This window comes from Gavia stellata, chromosome 23 (genome assembly GCF_030936135.1).
Source record: "Gavia stellata isolate bGavSte3 chromosome 23, bGavSte3.hap2, whole genome shotgun sequence".
Classification (NCBI taxonomy): Eukaryota; Metazoa; Chordata; class Aves; order Gaviiformes; family Gaviidae; genus Gavia; species Gavia stellata.
This window is the reverse complement of record NC_082616.1, coordinates 1,152,882-1,165,431: the sequence shown is the minus strand read 5'-3', so window position 1 is coordinate 1,165,431 and position 12,550 is coordinate 1,152,882. Positions and strand designations below refer to the sequence as shown.

General features: G+C 51.1%; 1 protein-coding gene across 1 annotated transcript; it reads left to right on the top strand.

Annotated features, from left to right (window-relative positions):
* Positions 1-1,111: 1,111 nt before the first annotated feature.
* MAL (mal, T cell differentiation protein) lies at positions 1,112-5,451 on the top strand. The gene is made up of 4 exons (XM_009811053.1): positions 1,112-1,198; positions 4,650-4,817; positions 4,996-5,133; positions 5,377-5,451. Exons 1-4 carry the CDS (start codon positions 1,112-1,114, stop codon positions 5,449-5,451), a joined length of 468 nt encoding a protein of 155 aa, XP_009809355.1.
* Positions 5,452-12,550: the final 7,099 nt, after the last annotated feature.

The window sequence follows — 12,550 nt, the reverse complement described above, 5'->3', positions numbered from 1 at the left end:
GACTGCCCTTGTCTTGGGATGCGTCTCCGTCTGTGAGACGTTTCTCCATGGAAGCGGTTCGCCCTGCGCTTTGACTGCCCTTGTCTTGGGATGCGTCTCCGTCTGTGAGACGTTTCTCCATGGAAGCGGTTCGCCCTGCGCTTTGACTGCCCTTGTCTTGGGATGCGTCTCCGTCTGTGAGACGTTTCTCCATGGAAGCGGTTCGCCTCGCACTTTGACTGCCCTTGTCTTGGGATGCGTCTCCGTCTGTGAGACGTTTCTCCATGGAAGCGGTTCGCCCTGCGCTTTGACTGCCCTTGTCTTGGGATGCGTCTCTCTCCGTCTGTGAGACGTTTCTCCATGGAAGCGGTTCGCCCTGCACTTTGACTGCCCTTGTCTTGGGATGCGTCTCCGTCTGTGAGACGTTTCTCCATGGAAGCGGTTCGCCCTGCGCTTTGACTGCCCTTGTCTTGGGATGCGTCTCTCTCCGTCTGTGAGACGTTTCTCCATGGAAGCGGTTCGCCCTGCACTTTGACTGCCCTTGTCTTGGGATGCGTCTCCGTCTGTGAGACGTTTCTCCATGGAAGCGGTTCGCCCTGCACTTTGACTGCCCTTGTCTTGGGATGCGTCTCCGTTTGTGAGACGTTTCCCAGCCCCGCTGTTTGCCAGCAGCTGGCATGTCCTGGATCGCCCCGGCCGCCAGCTGCCCCTGTGCCCGCTGCGGTGGCCAGCTCGCACGGGTGAGGGACAAGCGGACTTACTGTGCAAATAAAGGGGATGAGAGGCTGCCTAGTAGGATGGGCACAGGTCTTCCCTCTTGCCCTCAGATGTAAACCAGTGCCTCTCACCACCGCCCAGGGACTTGCCCTGCATGCTCAACTCGTGTAGAGACAGCTCTGCTCAAAATGCCTCAGGGCTGCCCGCATCTCCCGAAAACCTCCGGTGTCAGCCAGCCAGTAACCCCTGGTCACTGGGTTTGGCCACACCTGTGCCACTCACAGCTGTCTTCGCCTGCCAGGAGGAAGGAGGGAGGGAAGGAGGAAGAGCAGGAAGAAGGGGAGGGAAGGAGCCTGCATTTGGCAGCTACCTCCAGCAGCTAGAGCCAGAGTGGCCGACGTCGGAGAGGCTCGCAATGTCCTCGGCAACTTCCACCGCCTCTTTGCCCAGCGGCCTGGATGTCCTGACGACTTTCCCAGATGTGCTTTTCATTCCTGAAATCGTGAGTGCTGACTTGTCCCTGGGGGAGGGCAGGTGCTGCTCTTGGGGCATCCGGCACGCTTCACGCTGCCGGTGTCTGGGGGACGAGAGGTGAGACAAAGCGTGTGGTCCAGGAGCCGCAAGGGTCTGGGTGCAGCCCCTGATGCCTTAACTCACCCTCAAGGAAAACCACCAGCCCTGAGCTGGGGCTCTGAAGCTCTCCTTCAGTCTGCAGGGGATGTTTGTGGTGCCCCTGAAAACCTTTCGTAATTCCCTGCCTAACAAAGTTGAAGGGGTTGCTGGTGGCTTTAAACTAGGTTGCCAAATTGAGATGATGAATTAATTGGAAGATGCTTTTAGCAACTGATACAGGCAGAGGATAAACTGCTCGCTTAAAGCAGGGGGTAAAGGCTGGCTGAGGTTAATTGCAGCGAAGAGCCCAAGCTGTACGGCTCAGCTGCGACCTTCCCGAGCTGGAGGTGCGGAGTGCCGGACCTGGGTGTGCGGGCAACAGTGGGTGAGCAAACACCTTGTCACTTCTTCCCCTAGTGTGATTTCATTGAGCAGGAGACGATCACAAACTTAATGGATTTGGCACAGGTGATTAAAAGCAGCCGCTGCGAGCACTGACTGAAAGATGGAAAATTTCAACTAGAACCTTTTTCCCGTGTCCTCTGCCCCCACCCATGAAACCTGCCCTTCTCACAACAGTTTGAGAGGCTTTTTCCAAAGCCTGAGCACTTTCATCCAGCATTGAGGGCTTTGGCTGCGTGCCGTAGGATGGCATTCAGATTATTTCATGCTAAGAACTTCAACTTTGCCATCTGGGACCAAATCCTTTCCCGTCACCCAACTCAGTCTGCAGTCCTGGGATTTACAGCATTTACTTCATTCTCCTGGCGACAGCAGTCAAGCAAAGAGGATCTGGGTTAAAGCAGGCATTACCGATATAGAGAAAAACTTTGCTTCAGCTCCTCCAAATACGCTCTGGGGACTTGGTCCCTGTGCCCAAGCCCTGAGAGCAAGGTCCAGGTTTCCTGCAGCTGCACCAAGGAGGGTGGAAAGTCCTTCTGGAAGGTTCTGGTTGGGCATTTACCAGCCACCCCTGCCACTGGGTTGTGTTAGTCCTGGTGCCGAGCGTCCTGTTGGCCTCCGTGTGCTTACGGTACCCGCTGTGCCTTGAACTCTTTGTAATTCCTGTCTCCGGGGGATTTGGCAAAGCCGCTTGCTTAATGAGAGAAAAATAAGCGCCCTATCCTTTGGTTTGGGTAAGACCTGGAAATGTGCATCCTAAAGGCTCAGGCACCACCTGGGAAAGAGGAATGCTGCATAACCGGATTTCTCCATCTCTGGAGCTGTATGACTTTAGGTTGTACTGCTGTATTATCTCTGCTGTGTACAAAGGAGGCGGCTGCCTTGAATCGCAGCATTCAGAAGGATAAAGAGTTTCTCTGTCCTTAGCGGAGTCTGAGGTTGCCTGCAGTGGGTTAATATGGTAACTGCAAAAAAGAATTGGGCATTTCAAATGCTAAGATGGTTGTGAAAACACCAGAGGGTCCTGCCTGCAGCTCAGATGATTGCCACATCTGGATGTGCTGATTAAGAACTACCTTTTTTATTCTGTGAGGCTGGGTTTAATTCTTGTAATCTATTTTATTTGAAGTGCTTTTTGCATATACGGATAGCCAGGCCTTTGTGGAAAAGCTGAAACAAGCTGAAAACAGCTACGTCTGCTTTGTAAAAGGCTATTTAAAAGATAAGTTTTTCTCGGACTGCTGTCCCCAACCTGCTGTGGGTTTTTATTGAAAGCCTCTTGACCCTTTCCTCATTTTTATGAGTGTGCTGAACAGCAGCACCATAAAACCGAAGTCAGTAATCAAACCATGTCAAACATACTTCCCTGAGTGAGAAATCACATCCTGCAGAAAGGAGAGATGGGGAGTGGTAAGAAATGAGAAGCGATACTTCTTCCCCCAACCTCATATCTCACCCCAATTGTGTTGGATTTTAATGGAGCAATTCCATTAAGGTTTTCCTGGAGTTTTTCTCCAGGATCTTTAGCTGCAATGCGTGCATGGTGTCACCACATGAGTTATTACAGGGACTGGATTAGTGTTCAAGCGTCGGTCTTTGGTTGTTACAAGAGGCACCAAAACAGCAGCACTTTGGATGACCTATTTTCACTCAGATATTTGCAAGGTCTCAACCACATCATTGATTTAACCTATCGATTTGCATAATTTAATCAATGAACTTTCCTACAAATGTGGGGTGACGCAAATGATGTGACATTTTCTGAGCATCATAAATCAGAAACTTTTTTTCCACTTGCAAAATGCCTCCAAGGAAATGGAAATGCCATGATTTGTACGAGTTGGCACTTGGATGCTGGGAAAGGCTGGCCTGGGATACACCGGTGATCAGAGTGAGTCAGTGAGGCTCTCTTACCTCTGGGGATTTGCAGGCAAATCCAAGACCAGCCGGTGATGAGGGATAGGTCCCCACAGCAGCACCGGTCTCCACACAGTGTGGGTTCAGCTGAGGAGCTCCGCATCATAAGATGCTGCGTAGACTAAGCCTGGCACAGGTTCAAGGAACAACAGAGCTGATTTGTAGCAGAGAAAAGCTGCTGAGTGCATTTTAGCGTAAAGACACCACTTGCAGCTTGGACGCTCCGCAGCATTGGACATCGTGGTCCCATCCTCTTGTGTAGGAACCTGCTGGTGGAGAAAGGATGGAGCCTGGATATAGCTGTCCTTGTGTTCCCCACCCCATCCGAAAACCCATAGCAAACTCCCAAGGCTGGCCGAGAAGAATGGGGTCCCGCCTGGTGCCGGAGCAGCAGCCGGTACCTTGCGCAGCTCCGGTGTGGCCAACGAAGGATGACCCAAATCGCTGGAGCAGCACTACAAACCCCTTTTCCCAGGAGGAGCTGGGAGCCTCAGCCTTATTCCCCCTACCTCAGCGAGCAAAGCTGGCCGTGTTACCTCTCTTCAACCTGTTCTCTCTCCTTTCAGGGTGACATTTGCATGTGGCCTTCATTAAGGCCATGTCTGTGGCCTTCACGGGGCCACATGTCTATGCTGTTTGTGCAGGTGAGCCAGGTTTGACACCACTCCTTTCAGGGATCTGCCACGCTGGGTGTGATGCAAACATGCCCTTCTGAAATAAGCTTTCCTGTTCATCGAAACCGGCCTTCAAAAATACCTGAACCAGCCTCCTGATGTGGGGAGGGCGAGAATGGCAGTGACGCCGGGAGGTTTGCCTACAGCGAGGGTTTTTTTGGGTCACGATCAGAGGCAGATACTCCCAGCTAAACACCCAGTTTCAAGTGGAGGCTGGGAAGAACTCAAAGGCAGCCCTGGGCTATTGTCATGTGCAGTGCTAGTGCCAGAGGCGTGCCCGGCTTTTGGCTCCGCTCTGGATAAGCCAATTTATCCCACGCTCGCCTTCTCTCCCACTTTCACTTGCAGACCTTTGGGGGCCTTGTCTGGATCCTGGTGGCATCCTCGAAGGTCCCGTCACCCATCCTGCAAGGCTGGGTGATGTTCGTCTCTGTGTTCTGCTTCGTCATGTCCACCACCCTCCTGTGCCTCTACGTCTGCGGAGCGCATGGAGGCAGCAGCTCCTGGGTCACCTTGGTAAGTGGATGTGACAAACCTCAGGGCTTCTCCCCTCCCTGGTGTCACTGGTTGGCAATTGTCTCCTTTGCTGCTACTGCACTCCAAATCGTAGGCTGGGGCTTGCTTGTGTGGGTTCCTTTTTCCCCCCCTTTGCAGTGTGCTCCCTCCTTGGAAATGACTATGTGATCCTTCTTAGGATGTCATCTGCCAGGAGACAGCGGCTCTGTTCTACCTCAGTGCTGCTGTGTTGGAAGCCTACTTCACCTACAGCATCAGCTTGTTGTCTAAAGACCCTCTGATAATGACCGTCTACCAGGAGAACATTGCTGCTGTGGTGAGTGCCTGGCAAGAGGGGAAGGAAGGCGAGGAGGTGACTGGAGTGGCCTCAGGGGCAAATCTTTACTTGCACCGACCATTCAGGGAGGGGGGAGAAACTAGTCCCAGTCCTACTACGCATGAATGTCTCCAAACACGCGAGAGTCAATAGAAATATAAGGCATCACGAGGTGTTTGCTCAGTGCAGGAACTCATACCATATAATAAAAAGTTAACTGGCTGATGGGTTTTTCCATCGTAGGTATTTGCATTCTTAGCTACCCTGATGTACGTGATCCATAAGATCTACTCGCTCCTGCGATGGAAATCATCCTAAGAGCCTCCCCTCGGAAGTGTGTCTTGTCGTCACCCCACGAATACGGAACTTGTTCAACGACTGCAGTTTCCAGGCTGGGTTTGGGTTTTGTTTTTTAATATATATACTATAACCAAGCAGCTTTTTATGTGGGACCATGGCAATGAAGACAAAGAGCCTGCCGGAGAAAGCTATATCCTGGCACAATCTGTTTCCCTTCAGTCTCTTCTGGGTTGGGTACAGTTTGATGCTGGTACTTGGGGCCCAAAGAGAAAAACATCCAGCTTTAAAAAGAATAATATAGTTGCATTCAAAGTGCTAAAATCTCCCTGAACCACACCTTTATGCCTCCAGGGTTGTTATTGCTATCAGGGGAAGCCTGAACAACCAGCACTAAGGAGCGTGAGTATGAAACCGGGTCATTTTAATTGCCGCCCGTCCACGTAAGCCTCTTTCCCTCCCTAAACCTGCTGTGCCAAAAGAACATTTTCATGCAGTTTCTGCAAGTGCCATCTCTGACTTGTGATGAGAAATGGGGACAATATTTATCTTGCCTCAGGGGCAATACGAGTTATTGCAACCTCTGAAGGGTGTTGCTGAATGATGAGGCACAACCATAATGCCAGGAATCACCGCTGCCTTTAATCCCCCTCCAAAACACAATTTAGAAGGTGTGCGGTAGGCTGTAGGAGAATTGGACGGATGATTAGAATAACATCTTGAATAAGCAGAGGCAATAAACTCTTGTCTTTGGTGCACGGCTGCTCTCACATACACCAGCAATATGGGTTTGCTGTGATTTTGCCAATAGACAAGAGTAATTTCTGCTATTTTCCCTTCGCCGCGCACAGGTACACGGCCCTGTAGAGCCTCGGGAGCACTGCGCTGTAACAGGGCAGTGCCTACGGAGGAGGCACAGCCTTGGGCATGAATAAAAGGGCTTTTCTGGCCGGGGGGAGCCTGTGGGGCTCTGTAGCCAGGGCCAGGGTCTAAACCAACTCAGGTTAATCTCAATGATGATGCTCATCTGAATGCTTAAATTACTCCCGAGTTAACGTGAGTGAGTGTGCTGGTTTTGGCTGGGGTAGAGTCAACTTTCTTCATCGTAGCTAGCGTGGGGATGAGTTTTGGATTTGTGCTGAAAACAGTGTTGATAATACAGGGATTTTGTCACTGCTGAGCAGCACTTACACAGCCCCAAGGGCTCTTCTGCTCCTCACCCCACCCCACCAGCGAGCAGGCTGGGGGTGCACACGGAGTTGGGAGGGGACACAGCCGGGACAGCTGATCCCAACTGACCAAGGGGATATCCCATACCATATGATGTCATGCTCAGCATATGAAGCTGGGGGAAGAAGGAGGAAGGGGGGGGACGTTCAGAGATGTGGCATTTGTCTTCCCAAGTACCCGTTACGTGTGATGGAGCCCTGCATTCCTGGAGATGGCTGAACACCTGCCTGCCCATGGGGAGTAGTGAATGAATTCCTGATGTTGCTTTGCTTGAGCGCACGGCTTTTGCTTTACCTATTAAATGTCTTTGTCTCAACCCACGCGTTTTCTCACATTTACTCTTCCGACTCGCTCCGCCATCCTGCTGTGGGGGGAGTGAGCGAGTGGCTGTACGATGTTTAGTTGCCAGCTGGGGTTAAACCGTGACAATGAGTTAATTTAAATGGGGTTTAGACCCAAGAAGGGTTTTTTTCACGTGTTGGAGGTGCCTAATAAACAGTGGTACCAAATTAGCCCTTCCAGCTTGTGGAGCAAAAAATGCTTTTGAGTCCGGAGTTCCTGGATGGTAACAAGGACTGGAGAACAGATGGGAAATGAAAGTTGACTTGGAGGCACCTCTGTTGCTTCAGATCCAGGAGGGGACTTTCGAGCTGTGACCATGGGTTTGGGTTGAAGCTTTTTAATTGCTATGTGAGGAAAACATTTGAGTTCTTCTTTTTCTTATTTTTTTTCTTTGCTGGTAAACCAGCCTGACCTGTTTGCTTGTGTTAGTGTGACAAAAGCCGACTGATTGCAACAGAGGTGGAACAAGAAACCCCTTTTCAGAGCAGGGAGGGAACTGACAGCCACTTTGGACAATGGCACTTGGTTCTCAAGGTTTAACATGCGCTTGTTGAAACTGGTTTCAACATCACGTCATCATGGGGTGTGTGTGTGTGGGGGTTGGTGCCCAGATTTGCCCTGCTTCTATTAACGCCCCTGAATTTAGCGTTAAAACACAAAGACGCCTTTCTGTTTGGGTGCATTTACAAGGCAGACATTCGCGGTCATACCCTGGGGTGCGATACCTCTGTCCACCTTTTGCACCCAGATGTGGCCAGCACCTCTGCACCCAGCAGTACTGTCCGTCCCCTCGCCTCCATGTCCCTATGCCTTGTGGCCACCGCGTTCGCAGCCTGTGTCTTGGCAGGGCTCCCAAATCTCCTCCCCAATTCTTCCTGCATTGCTTTGCCCTTTGCTTCTCCCTTCCCTGCCACGCACCAGTTTCCCCCAGTCTGCACTAGTTCATCTGCTGGTCCATTTCCTTCTGGCCCCACCTGGTTTGCTGAGATACCTCTCCCCCAGCGTTAGCGTAACCTTGCTGTAAACCAGTCCTGGAAAAAAACAGCCGGGTGCTGCTGGCATGGGAGTGCTGTCAGCCCCAGCGCAGCTGGGGAGCGGGCTGAGACAAGGCTGTGGATGTGGCATGGGGAGGGAAGCCCTGCGGCCCCAGTCTAACCTGGACCAAGTCTTTGCCTGGGGGCAGAGAGAAGGACCACCACAGGGCCAAGAGCATCCAAATGAACTGATACAAAGCAGTGCTGCAACTCTGAAACCCTCCCAGTGTGGCCCCAACTTCAATCCCATGTGGCTGATCAGCTTGCAGGAGAACGAGGGTCCCTGTTTGGCACAGGGCTGCTGCGCCCCAGCGCAGGACAGTGACACGGTGAGGTGCGGCTTTGTGGCACCAAGGCTGCTGCATTGCACCCGTCGGGTGCCGGGTGAGTCGCAGCACTATGCATGTTCCCTGCCCGGTGGAAAGAAGAGAAAAAGAAAATGACAAAAGCACCCTGAGGTCTCTGTTGCCCATCATGCCCAGCCCTCCGATCGTCTCAATAGAGCCATGAAGACCCACATGCCCTGGAAGGGGCAGCCCGAGGGAGCTGCCTGGAAAATGGCACACCTCAATGCTTCTGAAGGGAAAGATGCTGCCCAGAGCTTAGAGACCCTCCCAGGACCTACAAACCATCTACCATATGTGCACCAGGTCTCGTCCTCACACAGAGCCCTGAGGATAGGATTGGCACAAGAATTTGCTGTCACCCCACTGGGAACATCGGCCACGATGAACACTGCGGGCTTGATGTTTCTCCCATGGAGACACTTGTCTGGCGTATTAGCATGGCTCCCCAGAACGGGAGACGCTGGCTCTGCCGAGTGCTGCTCGCACATGGTTGGTCCTTGCAGTTTGTTGACCACGAGGCACCTGCGGTCCTCACCTTCAGAGCTGCTCCAGCCTGGCCCGATGCATGGGGCTGCTCCATCCCAGGCTCTGCATTTGCTCAGACATTTCCAGGTCCCCCCCAAACTGGTACCTCATCTCCAACAGCATCCTCCTCACGCCATTTCATTCATCCTCCCCATCCCTGGGATTCCCTTCCAGATGATGCAGCCCGTTTAAAAAGCCAGAGCACTTACAAGTCCCACCACACTCTTAAAACCAGTGAGCCTATTGCAGCCCCGCAGCCACCCCCAGATTGCAACTGGTAGCGTAACTGGAGTTTCCATCTCTGCTCTTCTCCTCCCGCTTCCTCAGCAAAACAAGGTCTGCAGGCAGCGACTCTAGAGAGCAGGCAATCAGACTTCACTTAAAACAAACTCTCCACCTGAAGGTAAGCAAAACCTCGGCTCCTGTGATAAAGACAAGATTACAGATATATCATTCATTAACTATGCCCAGATTGTAACCTTGGTTGTTCTTGCTTAATTAAATAATAGCTTCTTAACCATCATGTTAGCTGTTCCCCAAATATTTGTATATTGGATACCTTGCCTCCAGCGATGCAATGAGTTAGAAGCACTTCCATCTTCTGAATTGCAGGAGAAAAATTTGCTTTCTCTGAAAGCAAAGAAACTTAATAGAAAATTATGACCAGCTCTGTGGAAAACGCAGGAGTTTCTGATGTTTCTCATTTTACAGTCAGCTTTATCGGTGAGTGATGAGCAAACTGTACGCTGGGTAAAACATCTATACAAGCATCTAGATTAGTATGAACAAACTCATGAAAATGAGAAACCCGCAAAAGATGACTTCAGCAGAGAGCTTAAAGCTCCATGTGGGTCTGGGGGCAGAGTCTGGTTCATGGCTGGCTCGGTCTGCCCACCCCTCTCCTGACCCAGCTACGGTCCATTCCCCACCTCTGATCTTCGCACCGTGACCACAGCCCCCTCCTGCTCCTTGGTCTCCCTTACGCTAACAGATCCAAGCACTGAAACCACAATTGCTTTGAGGACAGGGATGGAAATGCCTTATTCCTGATTCATGGAAGTGCTCAAACATGAGTTATTGTCTTGTGGGTCTGAGACGAGCCCTAAACCTCCTCCAGAGCTGGTGAGACATTGGAAGAGGCTGCCCAGGGAGGTGGTGGAGTCACCATCCCTGGAGATGTTCAAGGAACGTGTGGACGTGGCACTGCGGGACGTGGTTTAGTGGGCATGGTGGGGTTGGGTTGATGGTTGGACTTGATGATCTTACAGGTCTTTTCCAACCATAGTTTCTGTGATTCTGAGAGCAGAGGCAAGGCAGAGGAGTCCTGCAGACCCTCATGGGAGTGGATGCAAGTGTAGCTAGCGTGCAGACCTTGGGGAAAGAGGGAGATTGGTGGTTACTACATTATTTTCTTTAAGTTCTGAAAAGGCAAATAATATTTACCCTACCACTTCTTTACCTTGAAGCTCTTCATTTCTACTAGCACCCAAGGTGGACCTGCAAGGCTCATGTGGATTCTCTTGGAGGCACCAGCTACAAATCTGTCAGACACTTCCCAGCGCTTTGGCTGATGGGGGAAAGATCCCCTGAGAACCATGTGGTGTTTTACGCTGCACTAGCAGTGAGAACAGAAATTACTGAGTGACCAAGAAGGGTTCGAGGGAGGTGTCTGTTTGCAGACCTCTGCTCGCAGAAGACAGGCTGGGACCCTCGTGCCGAGCGATGGCCTATGCGCCTCATGAGCTGCGAAAACGTGGTGCGAGATCTGTTTTGGTTGCACAAGGATGAGTGTTCAGGTCCCGGTTATCCGGGGAGAGCTGGGCTTTACAACTTGCTCTGCACTGGGGGCTGCTAGCTAAGGACCTGGCCCTACAGCTTGTCTTTCTTCAGCCCCTCCCAAGACCACACAAGGGCCTGCCCAATTCTGCCATCTCACTCCACTGTGCAGACGGGGCATTGCTGGAGACCTTGACATCACCCACATCCCCAATTTTTGTGCAGCAGTATGATCCCCTGCGGCTCCATCACCGTTCTTAGGCCAGAACATGGGGGGCTTGTCCATCCGTTTGGGTGAGGAAATGCAAGAACAGAGTGCAAGGAAGCAGCAGGACATCTCCAAGGGTGGGTGCAATCACCTGCTACTGACACGCACCTTATTCCCGATTCTGAGAAGAGAGAAAATGCTGGCATGATCCATCTGCTTGCTGCAACCCAGGGAAGCAAATGACAAACAGCTGATCCAGGGAGTCACTTGAGGCTCTCTCTACTACCCAAGCTGAGGCTGTTTTGGGTCAGCAGCAGAGCCAACTCACTCCAGCTCACTGTTTCTGCAAGGACAGAGGCAAACTGAAGGTCATCTAAATGTAGCAAGATTTGATTCCTTTAGCCCAGGTTTATTCATTCTTGATTTTGCTCAACAGTAAGATGCAAGTGAAATGTGAGCAGACGTTCTCAAACAGCAGTTTGATACGCTGCTTACAAGGAAGTTTGCAAACTGAACACTTTGCATCCTATGGAAGGTGGGTTTAGATTGAGCTGGCAAAGAGGAATAAAGCCTTCAGGCAGCTGCTCAGCAGGCACGGCCTTTGAATTAGAATTTTCATTACTGGAGTGAGATAAAACTCAGTTAAATTCACCATGCCTGTCTGTATATACACGATTGCTGTCTTTAGAAACCTGCACTGAAATCAATGCAAAATATTGCTCCTAAATGTCTTTAACATCAGAACTTCAAATGTAAATTCCCAAGCTGGTCTTGAAGTAAAACAGGTGGTACACGCATCTTTTGGCATAAAGAAATGCCGTGACAAACACTCACAGACTGGGAGGCATGGAATTTAACTTCTGAATTGTTTTACAGCCTGGACTGCTCTAACACTTTCTGATAAAACATTGTTTGGGTTCGATTCCACTGTCTCTTTTGCCATGCCCAAGACACAAACATGGGGTTGCCAGGTAGAGCACTGTGCCCTGGCATACGGATGCAGAGGCTGTTTATCTTCTGGTGGGACTTGGGCGATGGATCCTCCAACCAGTGAGCTAATCTAGCATCTGGCACGTACCTCTACGTGCTCCGGTTGGAGATCTGCTACACAAAGGAGCTTACTCCATCTCCGGTCAGAGGCTGGTGTGTATCATGGACTTTCTCTTTTTCCTTTAATCCTCTGACAGCTGTAGCACTTTCTGAATTCTGGGTAGGGTCCAAGACTCTACTGTGCTCAGTACCAAATTGGCAGAAAGTGAAGTTAGGTCTTATCCCAGCACACGTGCAGAGGAAAGTACCGTAAGAAAGGCTGGGCTGCAGGTTTTGGACTGGACTTCCAATGCCAGCCAAAACACAGCAATATCCCACAGGAGACTGTGGGGTGGCCGTCCTCAGATATTTGGGGTCTGCTTCATTTGGAGAACTCCCCCACTTGCATGAATAGTGTTTGTACAACTCCAGCTGCCACCCACCATCACCTTTCCCCCCCCAAGAGAAGACACAGAACTTCTACTTTCTGATTTCACAGTTCCCCCACCATAACGAGTGAGCCTAGGGAGGGAGATGGAGAGTGCACACATTAACTCCCACTACTGCTGCTTGCTTCCAGACCTCCCAGGCATTAGCATTTTGCAAAAAAGACCCCAACAAATCCACAA